Below are 20,867 nucleotides of genomic sequence, written 5' to 3' on the forward strand. Positions count from 1 at the left end.
GTGTATCATGCTTTAGTACATCAGATCACTTTCTGGAAACAGATACAGTATTTTTATTATTTGAGGGATGGGGTTTGTGAAAGATTTATTCAACTGAGGCTTGGTTGTCTGTTGCTTCCAGGTGCTGTAGGTTCTATCCAGGGTATCTATCAAGAGAAGATTATAGCAAGTGTACTGAACCCAGTAACATCTGGGTTAATAATACTTCTCTGGAAATAGCTTGGGATTAATGCTATTCTTTTGTTTCTGGTGAGAGAAGGCATTAAGGATCATTGATTCCTAGCTGTGTACAGCTGTGTTGAGACCAGCACTATCTCCACTACCAGAGAGAGAGCACCTCCAGTAATAAACTTCAAACTTTATGGGGGCTTCTTCCCCATCATCTCACATTAATAAGCACCTGGATTCATAGATTTGCACATCTCATCTGCCTTTGTAGCCACCTTGGTTGAAATGGACATCAAGAGACAATATAGCAATTGTCTTGCATTTACTGAAAACCACCTACTACTTAAAATGACACAATGTGTGAGAGATGCAGGTATTTAATGCTATTCCAGGCAAAACTCTCACACAAAGACATTACAAATAGTAAGCAGGTTGTCAGTACCACACGACGTCACACTAAACCTATCACACAGGTCAGACCAAATTCACAGACCTGCATATGTTGAGGCTTTTAAAAGTAATCCCTCTAAACCACAAAGACCTCCTCCTAAATGTAGCCTAAGAAACAAGTACCTTCCACAAACTCACAGACATACAATACAAGCAGCACCTACTTTGAAACATACATCTGAGAGTCACAGTGTCTTAGCTCAAAAGCTTATAATGCAAACCTCCACAAAATCCAACATTCTATTCACAGGTGACTCCACTGTGAGGCACACTGTTGCACCACTCACCAGGCTGTGCAAGGAGCAGGTCAGGTGTCAGGATTTGTCACATCACACAGGCACTCAAGTTTTTGCAGTGCAAGTATACATATGACACTGTCATCATAATACACGTGATTGTAAATGGCTTGAACTGTACTTCTGTTTGAATAGAGGCTTGATAGATCTTTTGTACAGTGGTGCAGGGGATAGTGTTGTTGCCTCACAGCAAGATGTTTTCCCGTTTTATTCTTGAATGAGGTGCCTTCTGTGCGGAGTTTGCATGTACTCACTGTGCTCACATGGGTTCCCCTCTGGGTGTTCCAGTTTCTTTCCACATTCCGAAGACATGTAATAGGTGGACTGGCCACGCTAAATTGGCCATAGGTGTAAATGTTTGTGCAAGTGTATTGTGTGGAAGAACTACTGTAGTAGGGCTAGCCACCTGGTGGTGTAAATCTTGGCTGTAGATGATTGTCACTGTTGAAGTGACACCCCATCCCTCTGTGCAAAAATGGGAAAAAAGGGTTGTGCATGGATGGATGGATGGATGGATGATGAAGCTCTTGGAATATATGTCTTAGGCAGGTATGAACTAGTCTTGTGCAGCATTTTACCATCACCAAGAATGATGCTGCAACACGAACAAAAGATTATAGACTTTAACAATTGGCTTTCTGGTGCCATTCAAATGGGGTCCAATGTGGGAGGGATGGCTTGCACCTGTCTCACCAAGGCTTTCATATATTGGCTAAAATCTTGTCCACCCCCATAGTGGCCTTTTTAGGCAACATTGGCCCTCAAAAGTTTCCAGCATAACAAAACACAGTCTGGATAGCAAAAGGGGTATTGCTGCACAAAATGCTAGGAGCCTTAACAAAAAACTCCACTCCCTACAAGCACTCCTTACCGTGGAAAATATTGATATATGCATAATCACAATGTCAAAGGAAAAAACTTTAAAGACCAATACACGTAAGGTTCAGTTAACGCACTTTTAATTGACTTGTCGCAAGGAGACAAAAACATGCAAATACAAACTATTTTACAAGACATGTACAGTGTTACATTGTCTAAGTTTTATGTTCTATTCATTTATTTTCTAATGCAAGCATAAATCACCTGCTTCTCAAAAAAATTTCCAAGGCACAAGCAAGATAGCTAACAACAATAGGTCAGAAAGCAACTGCTGCAGTTTGTACAGATTTATGCAGTATGAAATAGAATAAATGTGTTAACCCTTTTCAAGCTCTAAATGCACTAAGCATATTGCTAATACACACATTACTACATATTTTTCTAACATTTCCCCCCATTAATACTTTTATTCTACTTTCAAAATAAGCATAAACAGTTTGTTTTCTTCTCCTAACCTCTTCCACTCAGGATTTGCAGTTAAGAGAGTCATTCAGTTTAAACTCATGAAAGCATTTTCAATCTTTTAACAGTTCTTCAGATTCAGCACTTTGATATAAAGTTTCAGAAACTGACATGTCTATAAGGTCTTTAATCAGTCTTTTCATGCAGGGGATACCACAACAAACACATACTCCCATTAGGAGCATACCTACACAAATGGCAATCAGGATGTTCATTAGGATGGTACCCCACCCCCCAAACCATTTCTGGAAAAAGTCCGTCAGTGGGTTTGGGCCTGGTTTGGTCATGGCCGACACTTGCTGAATTACCTCAAGATGATTGTCTGTCTCGTGTTTATGGTCAGGAATATACAAACAGCATTCTTCTTGGATTAAAGCGCACGTACCACCTCTCGCCACTAGGGTGAAGTCGAGAGCCATGCGGTTTTGGAGCACTACAGTTCTCATAGCATTCAGTTCATCAGTCACCAATTCGAGAGCATAAAAAGTTGCGTTGCTCATTACTTCGAGAAGTTTTGACAGTTTTCTCAGCTCCCAGATCAATTTCACTGCAACATATGCTGGTAATATGCCTGCCCACGATATAACGCTATCACTCAAGTCCATGTGTGTCAGTCCTTTGCCTAGAGAGTGATGGTCTTTCCAACGCGCATCGATTTGTCCAACTGGATTAACAGGTTTCTTGACGACTTCTCGGACATTTCAAAATTTTCCACGAGGCAAAACTGCAGTGTGTCGTATGGCCGGAACCAGGTAACCCAAAAAACAACTGCCGGACCAATTCTCAGGTAACCATTTGTATGCCTTTCTGCCACACACAAAATAACAGTCCTCTACTTTAGTAGTAACCTTGCTATGAATATACACTCGCCCTGCATGAAACATTTTTGTATCAATTGTAGACAGCTGTTTATAAAGAACAGAATTATGTTTTACTTCATCAAGTGTTTTGTGCATCAATCCAAGAAATGAATCATAGTTTGTATTACAATAAAGATCTACATTGTTACCTTTAGTGTAACATTTATAAGGAACAGTCACATTGCAATTGCTCCAACCCACCTGAACAGTATCATTTTTATAAAAACACACAGTTCCCTTTTGTGGAACAGACAAGTGCAATGCTATTTTATCTTGTGCTGTAATGGTTGAGGTATCATAAACCAAGTTCTCCCAGGTCTCATTGATCCCTAGGGATACCGTAGTCATTAATAACCCCCCGTATGCTGTCGGCAAAGCTGTGCAAATCCAGCAATTCAAAACATTGAAAGTCTCCGCATACACATATTTAATTGCCTGGTAAGTGTTAAAGTTTGGATGCCAGTTTATGAGTAACGCTTCACGTTTATTCAGTTCAGTCTGTGTGGCTGGGAAAAGAAAAGGCCACAACAAAAAGATTATTGTCACTAATACAATTAACAGGATGATTATGCAATACTTCTGAGGAAATGGTTGTTCTGCATTCCTGTTTCTTCTGGACTCTATCATTTTTGCTCTTGGCATGTAAAGATTTTTGTCCAGTTTAAAGTTTTTAACTAATTTACAGTGCGTCAGGTGGATCCAGGAGGCACGCTCCGCGATTTTGACTGCAGTGGGTGTTGACAAAAGCACTTGATATGGACCTTCCCACTTCGAAGATGCCCAATTCTTCTTCTTAACTATCTTCAGCCAGACCCACGCTCCAGGGGGCACTGCCACTTCTGACGGTCTGGTTCGTTCTTTATCTGAAACAGAATTTAACTGCAACAAATGTTTAGAATTTAAAAGGTTTCGCATATACTAAGCTAATGTACTGTCAACTTCCTGGTTTGCGGGCATGAGAGATTTCCACTGAGGTATATAATAAGCCCTTCCAAAGAGTTTTTCAAATGGAGTCAATCCATTTGCATTCAGAACAGTTCTCATGCTCAACAGTGCCAGGGGCAGACAGTGCACCCAATTTCTCTGCGTTTCTGTTATTAATTTTCTTAGCTTACTCTTTAAAATCCCATTATGCCTCTCTACTAGCCCTGCAGATTGTGGGTTATACGCACAATGATTTTTTAGAGAAATGCCAAAATGTCTACTAACTGCTGTATGGTCTGGTTTACGAAGTGTGTGCCGTTGTCACTGTAGATCCTTTCCAGAATACCGAATCTAGGGATGATTTCTTTAACAAGAACTTTGGCCACAGTCGTAGCATCTGGACTTTTAGTCGAAAAGGCTTCCACCCATCTGGAAAACATATCTACAACGAAAAGACAATACTTCTTATTTTCACATTTATTCAACTCTATGAAATCCATACAGATAGTATGAAACAGATATGGTGGTGTAGGGAAACTCCCTTGCTTGGGCTTTAACGCCCCTTGTGCATGATGTTTATTACAGATGTGGCATAACGAACAAAATTTTTTAGCGTAGTTTGTAAATCCATACGTCGTGAACACTTGGTTCACCAGCTGTACCATCCCCACTGTTGAGACATGGCACTGCTCATGGCTCAACAAAGCTGCATATCTAAACAAATTAGATGGCAATATCAGTTTTCTTTCTTTAGAGATGTACAGCCCCTTTTCGAGAATTGCTCCTCGTTTTACCCATCTTTGTTTTTCAGTTTGCGTAGTAAGTGTTTGCATTGTCTTTAACATTTCTAAGTCTAAAATCTCAGAGGGTTGTAGTTCCTCATTCAAAAGAAATACTTCTGAAGCTGCCTGCTTCGCAGCTGTATCAGCTCTCGCATTACCTTTTGAAATCCTGTCCTGTTGCTTGGTATGAGCTGTGCATTTACAAATAGCTACTTTTTGAGGTAACCCGATTAGATTCTAAAAGATCTAAAATAAACTGTGCATGATTGATTGATTTGCCAGTAGATGTTATCATTCCTCGATTTTTCCACTGTTGCGCAAAAACATGTACAGTAGAAAAAGCGTACTGGCTGTCAGTAAAAATATTCACACATTTACCTTTTGCTAAGGTACATGCCCGTGTCAAGGCAATCAATTCTGCTGCCTGTGCAAATAAACTATGTGGTAAAGATTTCACTTTTATAATGTCTGTGTCAGAAACTACTGCATATCCTACTAGGTTCTGTCCTGCAGGACCCCTTTTGCATGAGCCGTCCGCGTAGTATGTCACCTCGGCATCATCCAAGGGAACGTCCGTAAGATCTTTTCTAGGCAGTGTCTTTTGCTCAATCACCTGCAGGCAGCTGTGTGGTGTGCCATCTGCAGGGGTTGGGAGCAAGGTAGAAGGGTTCAAAGTCGTACATCGTTCAATTGTCATATGAGGTTGGCTCAACAATATAGTCATACAGGAAAGATGCCTAGCAGGGGAAAGATATGCTACCTTCTCTTGTAGTAAAATAATCGCGACTGCATGAGGCACTCTCAATGTGAGAGGGTGGAACAACACTACTGAGGCCGAAGCCTGTACTGCCATTGCAGCTGCAACTACTGCTTGTACACAGGGAGGTAAAGACTGTGCCACTAGGTCCAGTTGTGATGAATAATAAGCAATAGGGCGTTGCTTGTCCCCATGCTGCTGTGTTAACACTGATGTCATATAACCTTGCTTACAATCTACAGTTTGGAAAAAACGTTTATGGTAGTTTGGTAATCCCAAAACTAATGAGGACGCTATTAACTGTTTCAGTTTGCAGAAAGCAGATTCTGCTTCTGGTGTCCATTGTAATAAATCCTGTGCTGCCATAGGCTTTTTATAAATCAGGTTAGTCAATGGTGCAGATACCAAGGCATAGTTTGGAAACCAACTCCGACAAACATTAGTCGTACCCAGGAAGGACATAATTTCCTTCTTGGTAGTGGGTTTTGGTGCTTGCAAAATCACTATTTTTCTGTCCTCATCTAATGTCCTACCTTCCTTGGATATTACATATCCTAGGTATTTAACTTGTTTTTTCCAAAGCTGCAGTTTATTTTTGTTTACTTTATGTCCTTCAGTGGCTAAAAATTGTAATAGCGCTATGGTATCTTCTTTACAATCTTGCTGGGTGGGGGACGCCAGCAGGATATCATCAACATAAAGCAAAATTTGACTACCTCTTGGTGGGGTAAATCCCGCCACGTTGCTTGCCATTTCTTGTGAGAATATTGTTGGACTTTCACAATACCCCTGTGGTAGTCACATATATGTATACCTTTTCCCCTGAAATGTGAATGCAAACCAATGCTGGCTGTCAGGGTGTACCGGTATCGAAAAGAACACATTGCTGAGATCTACCACAGAAAAATATTTTTGTTGAGGTTTTAAGTCATTCAACAGGGTGTATGGGTCTGGCACCGTAGGTGCCCTTGGTATTACTGCGTCATTTACAGCTTGTAAATCTTGGACCATACGCCACTCTCCATTCACTTTCTTAACAGGAAATAAGGGTGTGTTACATGGTGAATCAGGAGATTCCACCAGCACCCCTTCCTTAAGTAAAGCTGCTATAATAGGTTTGATTCCTACCTCTGCATCTTTTCTTGAGGGATACTGTCTTTTTTGTGGTCTAAATGCTGACTTTGGCTTGATAGTAACTGGTCCAGCTGTACGAATAAGTCATACATCTGATTTTCCTGTTGACCAGGGAGTTTCTGGTATATTCTGTAAGGCATTCTCTTCCTCCTTCAATAGGAGTGCTAATCAGCTGTCCTTGCTAGACTGCAAGTGTACAGCTGGGTGGATCTGAGTTATCCAATTCAACTTCTGCATTTGTATTCCCTGTTCTGACAGTTCTAACTCTGTCTGTTTCTCCCATCTCGTGACTTTTTCTCCCAAGTCTACCCATTTCACATTTTTGTCCTTAGTTAAGCTAACATGTGGTAACCGATTAGATTTGTAAAGTGCAAAGAACTCCTGGGGCAATGAACAGCTGACTACACTGTTCCCTTCTGTGTGCCAGTACAGATTACGTAATATCAATCTGTTTGCACGATTTCTAAACAATTCTTGCTTATATTCCTTATCAGGTCCTGGTGTGTTACAATAATACAGAGTACAGTGCAACAAATGTTGTCTATCAATGTCAAGAGAGGGGAACTTGCTGATGGCTACATTCATCAACTCCTCGGTCACCGCCCCTGGACCAGTCGTAACCAAGTCCTGGCTGTACCAATAAATCATTTCACCCTCCGATTGCACTGCAAAGGTATCAATTTGTCGCTGTGCTTCCATACCCTGCATAGTCGGAACTACTGCTATACCAAATAGCTGCATAAGGTCTCTGCCCAAGAGGTTTACTGGGCATTTTGCAGAAACAACAATTTTGCTTTTCTGGGTCAATCCTGAAACAGAATCAGTTATCACAATATTATGGGAGAGAGGCTCCCGATACAGCTGTCCATTAGCTGCTTTTACTAATATGTAATCAGGTGACTCTGAATTCTCTGGCAGTTTGGAGGGATGTACCAGGGTCCGTGATGCCCCTGAGTCACACAAGAATCTGACTTCCCTCCCTTCTACCAGGAGTGTAACTTCTGGTTTTGTGTCTGCTAAATAGAGCTCTAAGCTCAATAAAGCCAAATCCAATATTTCATTTTCTTCACTATCCGTGACTTCTTGCACTTCCTCTTTTTCTTCTGTCACATTCTCTACTCCCTCTATCACATACTGATTTGTCCCTTCTCTGCTATCCCTTTCTAGTGATTCCTGACTATCATATAGTCAGCCCTCACCCTCCTTAACTTCCGTGGTTGCTTTCTTGTTTTTCTTGCAATCCCTTGCCAAGTGTCCCTTCTTACCGCATTTAAAACATTCACCCCTTTTCTTTCGCCCTTCAAAGTCCTCTGATCGCTGATCAGATTGTTTGTTTCCCTGGGCATTTCTCTTGCCCTTGTTCCTGGACTGTACTACATATACTTCTGCTCCATCTTCTACAGAAAATACTTGGGCTTTCTTTTTCTTTTTGCTATTAAAATGCCTTTCGGCATGCCTAGCATATTCAAGTAATGAGTGTAACCTGCTTGTACGATGATCTACCATGTGCTTTGTAATAAAGCTGCTTATAGGTGCAATACTGCCTTTCAAGAATGCATTCTTTAACTGATGCTCATATGGGGAATCGTGTGTCTGATCTTCAGGAACCTGCATTCCACAGTGGTTATTAAAACATTCTAATAGTCTGGCATAATATCGGTCAATAGCTTCACCTTCCTGTTGGATGCATTGATTAATGCAAGTCCAGTCTGCCCTAGGCTTCCATTTCTCAGAGACGAGGTCTGTAAGACCTTTCACTCTGTTGTCTAATTCTGCGCTGCTATGTTGGAGGGGCCTGAGCGCAATGTCACGGGGATTCCAGTCGCCTCTAATCATGTGCCAATCTGGTCCCACAATTTGTCTGACTACTTTTTCTACATCTTCTCCGTTTAAATTATAACTTAGCTTCATTCCTTGCAAATCTTCAAAGAACTTTCTAAAATTAACTTTTGGATGGGGAATTCCCTCAGTGGCTTTCCGGATGTCTTCCGGAGTCCAGGGTCTATACACTAGAATAGTTGGGTCCTGACTTTCTTGCCCTGCCTGAGGATTAGGCACTTCTATAAGTGGGCATATTTCTTCTTCACTCTTAAATCGTGAATTTCTACCCATTTGATATATCTCAATGTCCCCTTTTGAATTTCCTGCCCGTGTTCGAGACCTGGTCACGACGGGCTCTCTAATAAACGGTTTCGCTTTTGTAGTGTCTCTACTTACAGTGACAGCAGGATATCGCAGGGGTGGACTAACTTGTTCACTTGCCTCATATTCTGGTAAGGGAGACGAAGGGGGCTGACGCAATTACTAAGTTATTGTCCTCCTTATCTAAAAACATTGCTTTTGAATTATTAGTCTTTTGTTCCCTTCGGTTTACTTCCTCAATCCACCTGTGTGCCTGAGGAATTCCTAATTGACGTTGCTTTTTTACTCGACCTTTGGAATCGGTCTTAAGCTGTCTGACAAGTGAGGATTTTTCTAATTTACCATCAAATTCATACTTATTAACCCATTTTGAGTAGTATTTAATATTATCAGCATGCTGTGACTGCATGTATTTAGTGTCTTCGGTTAACGGTAGATTTTGGGACCTTTTTGTACAATTATTACCCATTTTGTTCTACCCTTTCAATCGTTACATAACTCCTTATTTTTAACATGGTACCATGGATGTTTTTATAGTCTCTTCAGAATGACTGCCTACCTGCTGTGTTTCCCTGATCTATGACAAGACAGTAATCTTTCTGTCCCTGACTTATAAAGAACGTCTTAACAGAACAAATACAAATCTAGTCCCTGATCTAAAACAGAAAAAGAAGGTAGATTCACCTTACCTGAGCATTTGTGATTGATCACCTGGTTCGAGTAAACCCGTCCTTCAGTCGCAGATCAGAAAGTGGCTGGCCTCTTTTGTACGACAATTCAGTCGGAGGGCTTTTCAAATAAGAAGAACCAATGTGGTTTCTTCCCCGTACGGTTTCAAGCCACCTGGCCTGTCTGATCCGAGGTGAAGTGAGGGTTTCCGGTCCGAAGGACCAATCTGTCAAAGGAAAAAACTTTAAAGACCAATACACGTAAGGTTCAGTTAAGGCACTTTTAATTGACTTGCCACAAGGAGACAAAAACATGCAAATACAAGGATTTGTCTAACCACTAACAGGAAGTATGCTTATTCTTATACTATTTTACAAGACATGGCCTTCTAAGCTGACGTAATCAAACACAACTTTTAGCATTGTTTTACAGCAGATGTTGCTCAGATTTTCTGCTGACATGACTAGATTTGTGAGAAACTTTTGAGAAAAACAACCTGGCCTTGGTGACCATTAATCCGTTTACAAGCGTCTGTTGTACAGTGTTACATTTCAAGGTACTTTTCTAACTCAGATATAAGCAAATGCTGATTGCAGTTCATATTTTCAAGCGGGCTTTGTACTAGTTATCTGTAACTTCTACAGCTGTGTATTTTCTCACAGCACAGCGGAACTTCTTGTCTAAGTTTCATACAAGTAGTATTGTTCTATTCATTATTTTCCTAACGCAAGCATAAATCACCTGCTTCTCAGTAAATTTCCAAGGCACAAGCAAGATTTTAGCTAACAATACAAGGTCAGAAAGCAACTGCAGTTTGTACAGATTTATGCAGTATGAAATAGAATAAATGTGTTAACCCTTTTCAAGCTCTAAATGCACTAAGCATATTGCTAATACACACATTAATACATATGTTTCTAACACACAAAGACTTGATTCAAGACTGTTAAGAACACCCCATAAGTGCAGGGTTTCAATGCCTATCTCACATTCAGGCCACCACACTAGATGAAAACACTAAAGGCAGTGGTGTCTCCATATTTGTAAAATCCCACTTCATCTCCCAACTAATTAGACAAGATAATGATCTGAAACTCGTCCATAACAAACTTATTAACAAGACCCCTTATCACATTATGGCTAACTATAGGATCCCCTTTATATCCTTCTCAGCCTGTAACTCCTACCTACATAGTTTGGAATTCCTGAGCATTAATCCAAACACTATTCATCTAGGAGACTTCAAGTACCCATCCATTAACTTGGAGATGTATACGTTCTCTAACATTTGTGCCCAGAGATTTTTGGACTTCATTAGTACAAACTCTTTGGACCAGTTAGTCCACACAACACCCAGGGGTTATAAAGTCCTGGACTTGGATCTCACCATTATGGGATGGCTCTGCTCCTTCCCAATTGTAACTCCCTCCGTCATCAAACTGGACTACAAATCACTCACATTCACCTTAAGACTGAAGCCAGAAACATCCTCCAATTGCTCAGTATTCAGGGATTATTCCAAGGCAAACCTACTGAGAGTGAGTGATGACATAGCAAAATTCAACCTCCCCTTTCAGCTAGATGACTCCCACTGTTTACATGGAATCCTTTACCGCCAGATTCTGTGCACATGTGAACAGCTGCATAGACACTTCTGTCCCCCTCTGAAATAAATATAATGCCAAACTCAAAAATAAATCTTTAGGGTAAAACCCAAATATAAACAGGTTGTACAACAAAAGAAAAAAACTCATTGCACATAAAAATAAATTCAACTCTCAAGATGAAAAAAAAAGCTTCTGATAAACTTAACCAGAAACGCTACACCCTGATCAAATTAACCAAAGCCAGATACAAGATAAAAATATCCATCTAGGCAAAGAGCAACCACAAAGCCTCCTAGATATCCCCAGAAAAGGGACTGTGTGTCCAGTAGGCCTACCTTGTTAATAAATGGGTATTTTTATTAAGTCTTCATTAACTATAATAGAAATCTCAGAAACAATGGCCAGCACTGTACAGAGATAGTAGTAAATGAAGTCACATACTCAGATCCAGAGGACATAGTCAATCTATTTGCAGTTAAATTTAGGTGTAAGTTCATCCACCTTCCCTCATACATTCCCAGGTCTCCTACCTGCATTTACAACCCTCCCTCAAATCTTCCATGAACAAGTCCTCAAGGCACTAACCAAGACATTGCTTCTATGGGGCCCGATAACATACCATGCTGCTTACTGGCCAGAATGTAACAGAACATGTGAGATCCTCTACAGAGACTATTGGGTGTTATAGCCACCAAGTAGGTTACTAAGTAGGACATGTTAGATCCTCTATAGAGACTATTGGGTGTTATAGCCACCAAGTAGGTTACTAAGCAGGACATCTGAGATCCTCTACAGAGACTATTGGATGTTATAGCCACCAAGTAGGTTACTAAGTAGGACATGTCAGATCCTCTGCAGAGACTGTTGGGTGTTATTGCCACCAAGTAGGTTACTAAGCAGGACATCTGAGATCCTCTACAGAGACTATTGGGTGTCAGCCACTGAGCAGGTTACTAAACAGGACATGTGAGATCCTCTACAGAGACTATTGGATGTTATAGCCACCGAGTAGGTTACTAAACAGGACATGTCAGATCCCCTGTAGAGACTGTTGGTTGTTATTGCCACCAAGTAGGTTACTAAACAGGACATGTCAGATCCTCTACAGAGACTATTGGGTGTCACCCACTGAGTAGGTTACTAAACGGACATGTGAGATCCTCTACAGAGACTGTTGGGTGTTATAGCCACCGAGTAGGTTACTAAGCAGGAAATGTGAGATCTTCTACAGAGATAGTTGGGTGTTATAGCCACCAAGTAGGTTACTAAACAGGACATGTGAGATCCTCTACAGAGACTATTGGGTGTTATAGCCACTAAGCAGGTTACTAAACAGGACATGCGAGATCCTCTACAGAGACTGTTGGGTGTTATAGCCACCATGTTGGTTACTAAAGCAGTGGAGGAGGGCAAACCAGGTGAGTTGGGCACTATCAGCCCTTGACAAATCCAAACTGACTTAGGTTGAGAGTTTGTAGGTTACTTCGGTCCTTATTTATTAACTCCATAATGATCCTTTCCTTAGCCTTATGGATGAGGTTAATCAGATTCATGGATCTATAATTTCCCAAATTCATTGACATCCCACCTTTGTGCAAGGGGATGCCAGTTGCTGTCCCCCATTCTTGGGTTGTGGGTTAAAAGGTTCCTTGCATCAGTCCAACTGGTTATCAAATATGTGTATGTATATAATGTGTGTGTGTATTAATAAACAAAGATTCCCCTAATAGTTTGGGCTACTCAGTCCATCAGCCATCATTTAGCTTGGAATGGCGGTTCATTTTTTTGTGTCACTTTATGATGGTCATTTCTCTCTCTTTTACATTTCCTGTTCTATGTTAAAGCATTAGGATTCCAGGCAAATACAATATATGTGGGGGTTGACATAATGGTTAAGGTGTTTATCTTACAGACACAAGATGCAGGGTTTGATTCTCACATGGGGTAATTGGCTAGGCTTTAAATAGCCCACAAGGGCAGTTAGCCTAGTACTAATCTATGAAGCTATATACTGGTGAACAGTTGCCTTATATTTTTAGATGCTTCATACTGTAAATATTACAGCTGTGGTGTTATTTTGCATTTAAGTGCAACCTAAAGAAGTTAGCAAGACCACAGATGAAAGCTTCTTTCATAAGTAGTAGAATTTGTGTTTAATTCCATTTTTACCACTGTTACATCAGAGACATTTGGTATATTCATTCTGTTATCGTTACAGATGGGTAAATGGCAATGTGACAGTCTTTTTTCATCAACAGTATACTTAGGTGAATTTGCTCTCTTCCCTACCCCTGAACTGTTTTGATAAGAGAGTACAGGGGCAATATTTCATGCACAAGGAATATGGGGGTTGCCCCCATAACATCCATGACTAAATGTTTTGTATCCCTTCAATGAAGTAGAACTCTGTCACATGGTATACCACATAATATTATTTGATTAGAGGTTATGTCACAATTTTGAAACCATGCTAAGATACAAAATATAGGTATCTATGAAGCCATATAGAAAAAAAGGGAGAAATAATGTAATGTATGTCTTTCAGCTTATCCTGGTTAGGGGTTGCCACAGCAGAACTCCGGTCTGCTAATGATTGGCAGTTGATTTTTATGGTGCCAAGTTGCCAGCCCAATGCCCAACCTTCAAAGAAGGCACACCCATTCACGCATGCACCTACCTGCATGTCTTTAGATGTTATTTGACCGCGGGGACGACATGCAGACTCCACACAGAAGGTGCTCCAATGTACATATATTTTCTGTTGAAAAAAGGTGTGTTTACAAATTTGCATTTGTGCTATAGCATCAAAATGTTTCTTTTATTAGCTTAGTTGCAGTTTAGATTTTCAGTTTAACACAGGTGTTTAAAATGTTACGTTATGTTTGTATAACTGTTTGCTTCTGTCAATTTATTCATCATGCTTGGTAGCAAGGCTGAGAGCACTGGTGAGCCTAATGTACTTGAGTTTTTTTTTTTTTTCAATGCACCACCTAGGTCAAATGCACATAGACAGGAGTAGCACTGCTTGTTCATATTTGTCCTGACAGCTGCAAGGAGCAATGCCAGATTGGTCATTTCTTTGTGCATTCTAATAAGGCAGCTGAAAATCCTGCTCTGATTTTTAAACTCCTTAGGAACTGGTCTATTGTACAAGTTGCTTCTGAAATATTAAACTGGTCCATAATCCCCTTCTGTGCCAGCGTCCAGTATATGTTGCCTGCCACTGTGCTACCAACATGCCCAGAAAGTCATTTGTTTAGAAATGCATTATTCCAGCACTTTGAAGGATGCTGCTGAAGTATCAGTTAAGCAGCAGAATTTATTGGGTTGAATGTGAACAAGTAGCAGGACTGGAGCAATAAGACACAAGATCTTTCTACTCACATGTTTTATACCTTCACTCCAACTTCTGAGTAACAAAAATGTATATATATATATTTTATGTAGTAAGAGAGTTTGTGTGTGGGGAGGAAGGTGTGTGTGTGTGGAGTAGAAGAGCGAAATTCAAAATCTCCGGTGTGCGAGATTTTGAATTTCGCGGTTCTGAGTTTTCGTAGTTTTAAATTTTCGACTTTATAGCTTCAAAATACTGAATTTCTACATTTCAGTATTTTGAGGGTATAAAGTGAATCCACACACATATCATGCATCACAACTTGTTAATCTTAGGAATAAATATAACTAAGTTTGTGATAGGCTGGCACAACATACTGGGATGGGGGCTGTCATTTTTGGATAATGATCTGTAGCCTTTATTTCCAAAACCTTTTTGTACTACTTAAAGTAATCATGTTTCTTTTTTCTTCCCTCCTTGTGTAGGCTGGACCAAGTCCACTCACTGTTTATGCACTACGCTTGGGTCCTGGTGAGGAAATCTTGACCTCTTTGATAAAATTTGTGGAAGATAAGAAGCTAAAAGCACCATTCATCATCACTTGTGTGGGCAGTGTCACCCGGGCAACGCTTAGGCTGGCGAATGCCACTGCTTCGAATACAAATGAGGTACTTGGCAGGACTATAGCTGGTACTGGCAGCAGTTCCTGTTTCAGACATGGAAATAGCTGAAAGAGAATAAAATGAGTATTTCAAGAGAGCTTTCATCCCAGGGGCACCTATTCATGACAGGTCTCAAAAACACAGTACTTGTGAAGATGGGTTTGCCAGATCAGACTTAAAGAGTCATGCATTTATGTCACTGCACTTCTCTTGAGCAGAAAATTACACAAATTACTGATTGTGCTGTCCTTAAAAATCAATCTCCTTAAATGTATTTATTTATTATATTTATTGCCATTTGATTACTGGGAATGCCTGACTTGGTAGGAGCCCGTTTTCAGTGTCGGCCTGGGAAGAAAAGCTCCAAAAGAAATATATTTAAAATGAGCTGGGAAGAATTGTGTTTATTTGTTAATAATACTACTCTCTGTCACAACATTTAAGTCTTCTGAAATATGCAGTAGTGTGTGTGTGTGTGTGTGTGTGTGTGTGTGTGTGTGTGTGTGTGTGTGTGTGTGTGTGTGTGTCTGTGTGCTCGTCTGTGTATACATTTTTTATGTACATTACATGCATGCAGTGTGACTGAAGCACAAACCCACACATTCAGTTGTTTATTTTTTCCATTTACTGAATTATTCTAAGAACTTCATTACTGGACACAAGCATGGTTTTGTTTGTACAGTTATTTTTTTGTGTTGTTAAATGTCTTATATGCATAATCCTAAGTTACTTTGGATACGGTGACCTTAATAACCATATCGGTTACCTTCCAATTGTTTATGTGACTGCACAGCATGGTGTGACATCTGTATGTAGCAGTTTAATTATATAGTGTTTAGCAGAACTGTACTAACATAATTAAAATAACCTTCAGTGTTATCTTTGGTTTGTATATGACTGCACAGCATGGTGTGACATTTGTACAAAGCAGTTTAATTACACTGAACAGAGTCACAGTTCATGATTTAATGGTATGTATCAGAGCACTGACTGTGACTGTCATTATAATTTAAACGCATGATATATTCAGGTCAAATTGAGATGTCTCACACCACCATTTTTGAGTGCTGTGTAACACCATTCGGTGAAACCTAAATTTATACCTTGTTGTCTGTCATCACTTTTGAGGATCCATCAGTGACATAAGTGAGCATTCAAAGGGTATATGCTGTCACAGATCTGGCATTTAAAAATGTGGATATTGCAAAGACTCCCTGGACTAGTCACTGACCCTGGCCCATCACGTCTGAAGTATAATGTTTTCTGTCTAAGAGAGTTAGCATGATGTCCCGTGATTCATGTATGTTTCTGGTTTATTAGTGCATGCACCAAAAATATACTTTCTTCTCATAATTAAGTACATAGCAGTGCTTACAGTAGCTGAACATATATTCCCTGCGATTTGGAAATATAGCGTCCATGACTGAGGCCAGTTGTCCTCTGTTTACTATGCATATCTGATGAGCCCCACTGCTTATTAACAATGAATGCAGCCAGGCAAGAGTGTGTGATGAGTTGCTTATTAAAAATAATGTCCATGGCTGCAGCACGGACTGTGGATAAAACATGTAGAACTGTGGTACAGCCACAGGAAAACATGAGCAGCAGTACTGTGCACTTGTTGCATGAGCCAGAGGGTGCTTAGTGCGATCTTGCATGCACAGTTCTAGCAAGAGAATGAAGATATGTGGCAGCCCTACAGGATCATGAGGCATGTGTGCTGAACTAGTTTCTGACATAATGACATATATGTGCAGAGAATATAACTTGTGGAAGGTAGTAAAGGAAGTAAGATTTAGCTAGGAGGGTAGTGGAGATAGCAAGGCCACAAAAACAAACATGTAACAAGGACTAGACTGCAAAGGGAGGTGTTGACACATTCAGGGATGTGGAAGACCATGGATAGGTGGGTATGAAATACACAGATGTGTAAATTAACTGAAGATAAAAAAAATGTAAGATGCATAATTGGAGTAGAGAAAAGTTACCAATATATCAGTCAGAAGCAGGTACTCTATCAGCAGAGTCTTACCACTCTGACTGCACTATAAGACAAATACAGTAAACACTCAGTTAATCAGAACTCAAGCAACCGACAAAAAAAAATCTAAATCCGCAGAAACATACTTTTTTTTTAGTTTTAAAAAGGAAGATAGGAATAAATTCCCTCTCTCCCCAACCTGAGAACAAGTCAAACCAAACAAATAGTGTAGGTTACAATATTAGGCATTTAATAGTAACTCTTAAGCAACCAGAAACTACAGTTATCCGGCATCTACCAATCCCCCTGGGTGACGGTTAACTGAGAGTTTACTGTATCAAGAAACAAGCACACTACTTTAACAAAGGTACACAACCATTATGGGAAATGAGCCCACAACCCTCTCCACTTACTATACAAAGAACTTAATTTACAGGTTGAGCTAGAGAAGCAGGGAGACAAACAGCATTAGGGCGGCACGCAGCAGTTGCTGGTTACACACTTTCAGAATGAAAGAAGAAAAGACAAACAGGCATACAAAGCTGAGGGGACCTGAACGCAGATCCTTCCCTAATTACACCATGCAAAGTACTTCATTTACAGGTTTAGCTACAGAAGCAGTGAGACAAACAGTGTTAGGGAAACATGCAGTAGTTGGTGATTAAACACTTGCTGAATTAAAGCATGAGAGAGCCACCAACGACCCATCAGGACACAACAGGCATAGCTGGCATTATACCTCATTGCAAGAGGTGGTAGTCATATCATGACAGTTGTACCCTCTGTACATGCAAACTGTCGCACAATGACTTTCAGCTGCATGTGTTGCTAGTGCCAGCTGAAGCCAATACATACATAGATAAGGAACATGGCAGCTCAGCTGTTTGCTGTACAATGAGCTGTGCCAGTTCTCATTGGTTGTACATGGGCATCAACGGTGTTATTCATGACCTACCACACACACTATGATCACAAAAGATAAGTTATTTGGGAACCCTAGATGTGCAGGTATGAGGTGCGCTTATCTGTGCTTTGACCAGATTAAAGGTTGAAAGTGGAAGCGTAGAAAAGAGATGAAAATGGGAAGGAAGCAGAGGGTAGAACAGAAAATATGCAACAGGACGAAGGTGGGGTACATATTTTTGTAGCACAGCTGCTTATTTTTAATTCATAAAGAATGGGTAAGTTGGGGAAGAAAGCGAGGGATGTAGCAGGAATGTAAGATGATTAGGTAGCAGGGGAAAATAGATACAACTGACAGGATGTGTGGTAAAACAACAGGAGGAATTCATGGTGAAGGAGACATCAGACAGACAGACAGAGAAATGACAATGGCACAATGGTGAGGGGAGGGCTGAACAACTAATAGGCATGGGCATGAACACATAAGGGAGAGGAACAAACACCAGGATGGGGGATAGGATGGGGTGTCCGCAGATGTAGTCTCTGCCAGCTGTGACTCATTGGGAAAGTACTCACCACTCTGGGTACAATCACCACTAGGCTCTGTCTCAGATGGTGAAGACAGTGTTGAATAGTGACACAACTCAACAAGTCACCAAAGGAGGTTCTCCATCTGGCCAATTAGGGTATCCAACCTCCTGTCATCAGTCTCTCCCACATTGTCTGCCAGCTGCTTATGGGTGATAAGGGTGTCACCTCCACTGGCACTGATACTGGTGGTTACATCTGTCCCAGAATTCAGTGCAGGGCTACCTGAAACAGGTGATACAGGTAGGGCAGGAGAAGTGGTGCAGGGTGCTTCTGGTGATGATGGTGGTAGCACTGCATTTACCATCTGTGGGGAGTCCACAGGCTTTGGGAGAGGGATGGGCGCAGAAAGTAATGTTGATGTTTATAATAGTAAAATAAATGGATATAAACAAAATAATAAACAAAATAAATGCATGCATTAGAAAGGAGAAAAACATTGTAAGAAACTTGTGTGTGGAAGTTTTTCAAATCCTGTATGTCTAGTTAATTATATATTATACATATTAAATATATATATATATATATATATATATATATATATATACATATATATATATATATATATATATATATATATATATATACTTATATATACTGTATAACATAATTATATATAGGTTTACCTTCAAAATGTTGACGGTCACATTGTCGAAACCACTTCCACAAACTGCAAACTGCGACTTCTCAAAACCTTGAGCACTGATATTCCAAACCCCAAAATCTCACCCCCTTTTTGACCCATGTTAGCACTTGTTTTTAGGTGTGGAGCAGTCGGAAATGTCAACATTCATTTTTCTTTCAGCTTTCTGAACTTTAGGCAGTACAGATTTCGTGCATACGTTTCGACGATGTGCGCATTCAACTATGTGTTTTCAACATTTTGAAGGTAAGCATTATATATATATAATATAATATATACATTATATAGTAAAAAGCAGAAACAAATCAGAAAATGGTAGTAGAAGTAGCGAACTTAAAAAACGCCCTAAATCAAAAAATAAAACTTATTTTGAAATATTATTAATATTATACAGAACTATTAACTCTAGTAGGTATTCAGAAGTAATTCAAGCAGGATAAACAGTCTGTTTCCAGTCGAAATCCTTTATTAAGCACAGGGAAACAAATTCTGTTTGTACAAGGTAATTGCAACTTTTTACAAACCCATTCATTTGTATTATGGCTGCTTTTAACTACTGCTGACATAATAACGTGTATATACTAAGAGTATAGGGAAATGCATATTAAGAGGAGTAGTGCCAGAGTACAGCAATTGCTGGGCTGTTAACCTTAATGGGAGACACACCCATGAGCACATACTCTGAGCACAGTTCAAAGGGTTTGTACAGCGCTTATGATACCACCTTCAATAAATACAGTTTAGTGTTGTATACATTGCACACATCTCAGTAGTAAAAGTATTTTTAACACTGAGAGGAGCAGTCATATCACCTTGGTCAGTTGCCTGAATTACTGAATCTGCTAGGACATCCACATGTAAACCAAGTTCTTGGATGCAGACAGTAAGGTGCTACTCTAGGCCCTGTCTCTCCATGGACAGTGTCTCTTTCCCTGGCATGCAGCTGACCAGGCCTACTGGGACAGTGTCTGTGATGATATATTGGTAGATGTCAGTGTGATGGGTGACCAGAACCATGATTATGAAATGGCATGCCACAGAGCTAGTTATATTATACATGGAGCTCACCAAACAACACAACTCCTGGCACTGGAAGGTAGGGCAACAGGTGGCAGTCCAGTGAGTGTAGTACTTCTCATGGAGTTGGAAAAGTCCTCATCCTGTTACAGAGGGAGTAGTACCTCTACAGAATCCCACAATTCTGTGTAATGCTGGATGTTGGAGCAGAGCTGGGTATGGCCCAGGGACAATCCAGTGGGGATGCCACAGGTATGTAGACGTATTTCTGAGTTTCTATACCTTTAAGTTCTCTGCACCCCTTAATCGCAATCAAATTTATTAAAGCTGTCGGACTTGTAGTATACAGGTTCATCAAGGTTTCAACATCCACAGCCATCTGTACAAAGTATGCACATAAAGTATTACTTTTTATTATATTTATATTTGTAAAGCTTAGTTGCATGTATATGCCTAGTGCTGGGTCACACTCACAGTGGATATTCTGTGTTTTGGTGTATTCATGGGTGATTTTTTTTATTCGGAATTCTCACTATGGAACTGTTGCTGCCTGATGTTGGAAGGTCTTCAGCCTCTGATAATGATGACAGGGATAAGCTGACACATTCA

General features: G+C 40.2%; 1 protein-coding gene across 3 annotated transcripts in view; it reads left to right on the top strand.

Moving 5' to 3' along the window:
* Nucleotides 1-20,867, top strand: part of LOC122789681 (bifunctional protein GlmU-like) — an 889,366-nt gene that overhangs the window by 791,698 nt on the left and 76,801 nt on the right. For all 3 annotated transcript variants that reach the window (XM_044057111.1, XM_044057120.1, XM_044057102.1), the window contains one exon: nt 14,950-15,132. In XM_044057111.1, the coding sequence (XP_043913046.1) occupies nt 14,950-15,132 (183 nt within the window). The remainder of the gene's footprint in view (nt 1-14,949; nt 15,133-20,867) is intronic.

The sequence above is a fragment of the Protopterus annectens genome, chromosome 1.part2 (genome assembly GCF_019279795.1).
Source record: "Protopterus annectens isolate FY-2018-M chromosome 1.part2, PAN1.0, whole genome shotgun sequence".
NCBI lineage: Eukaryota > Metazoa > Chordata > Ceratodontiformes > Protopteridae > Protopterus > Protopterus annectens.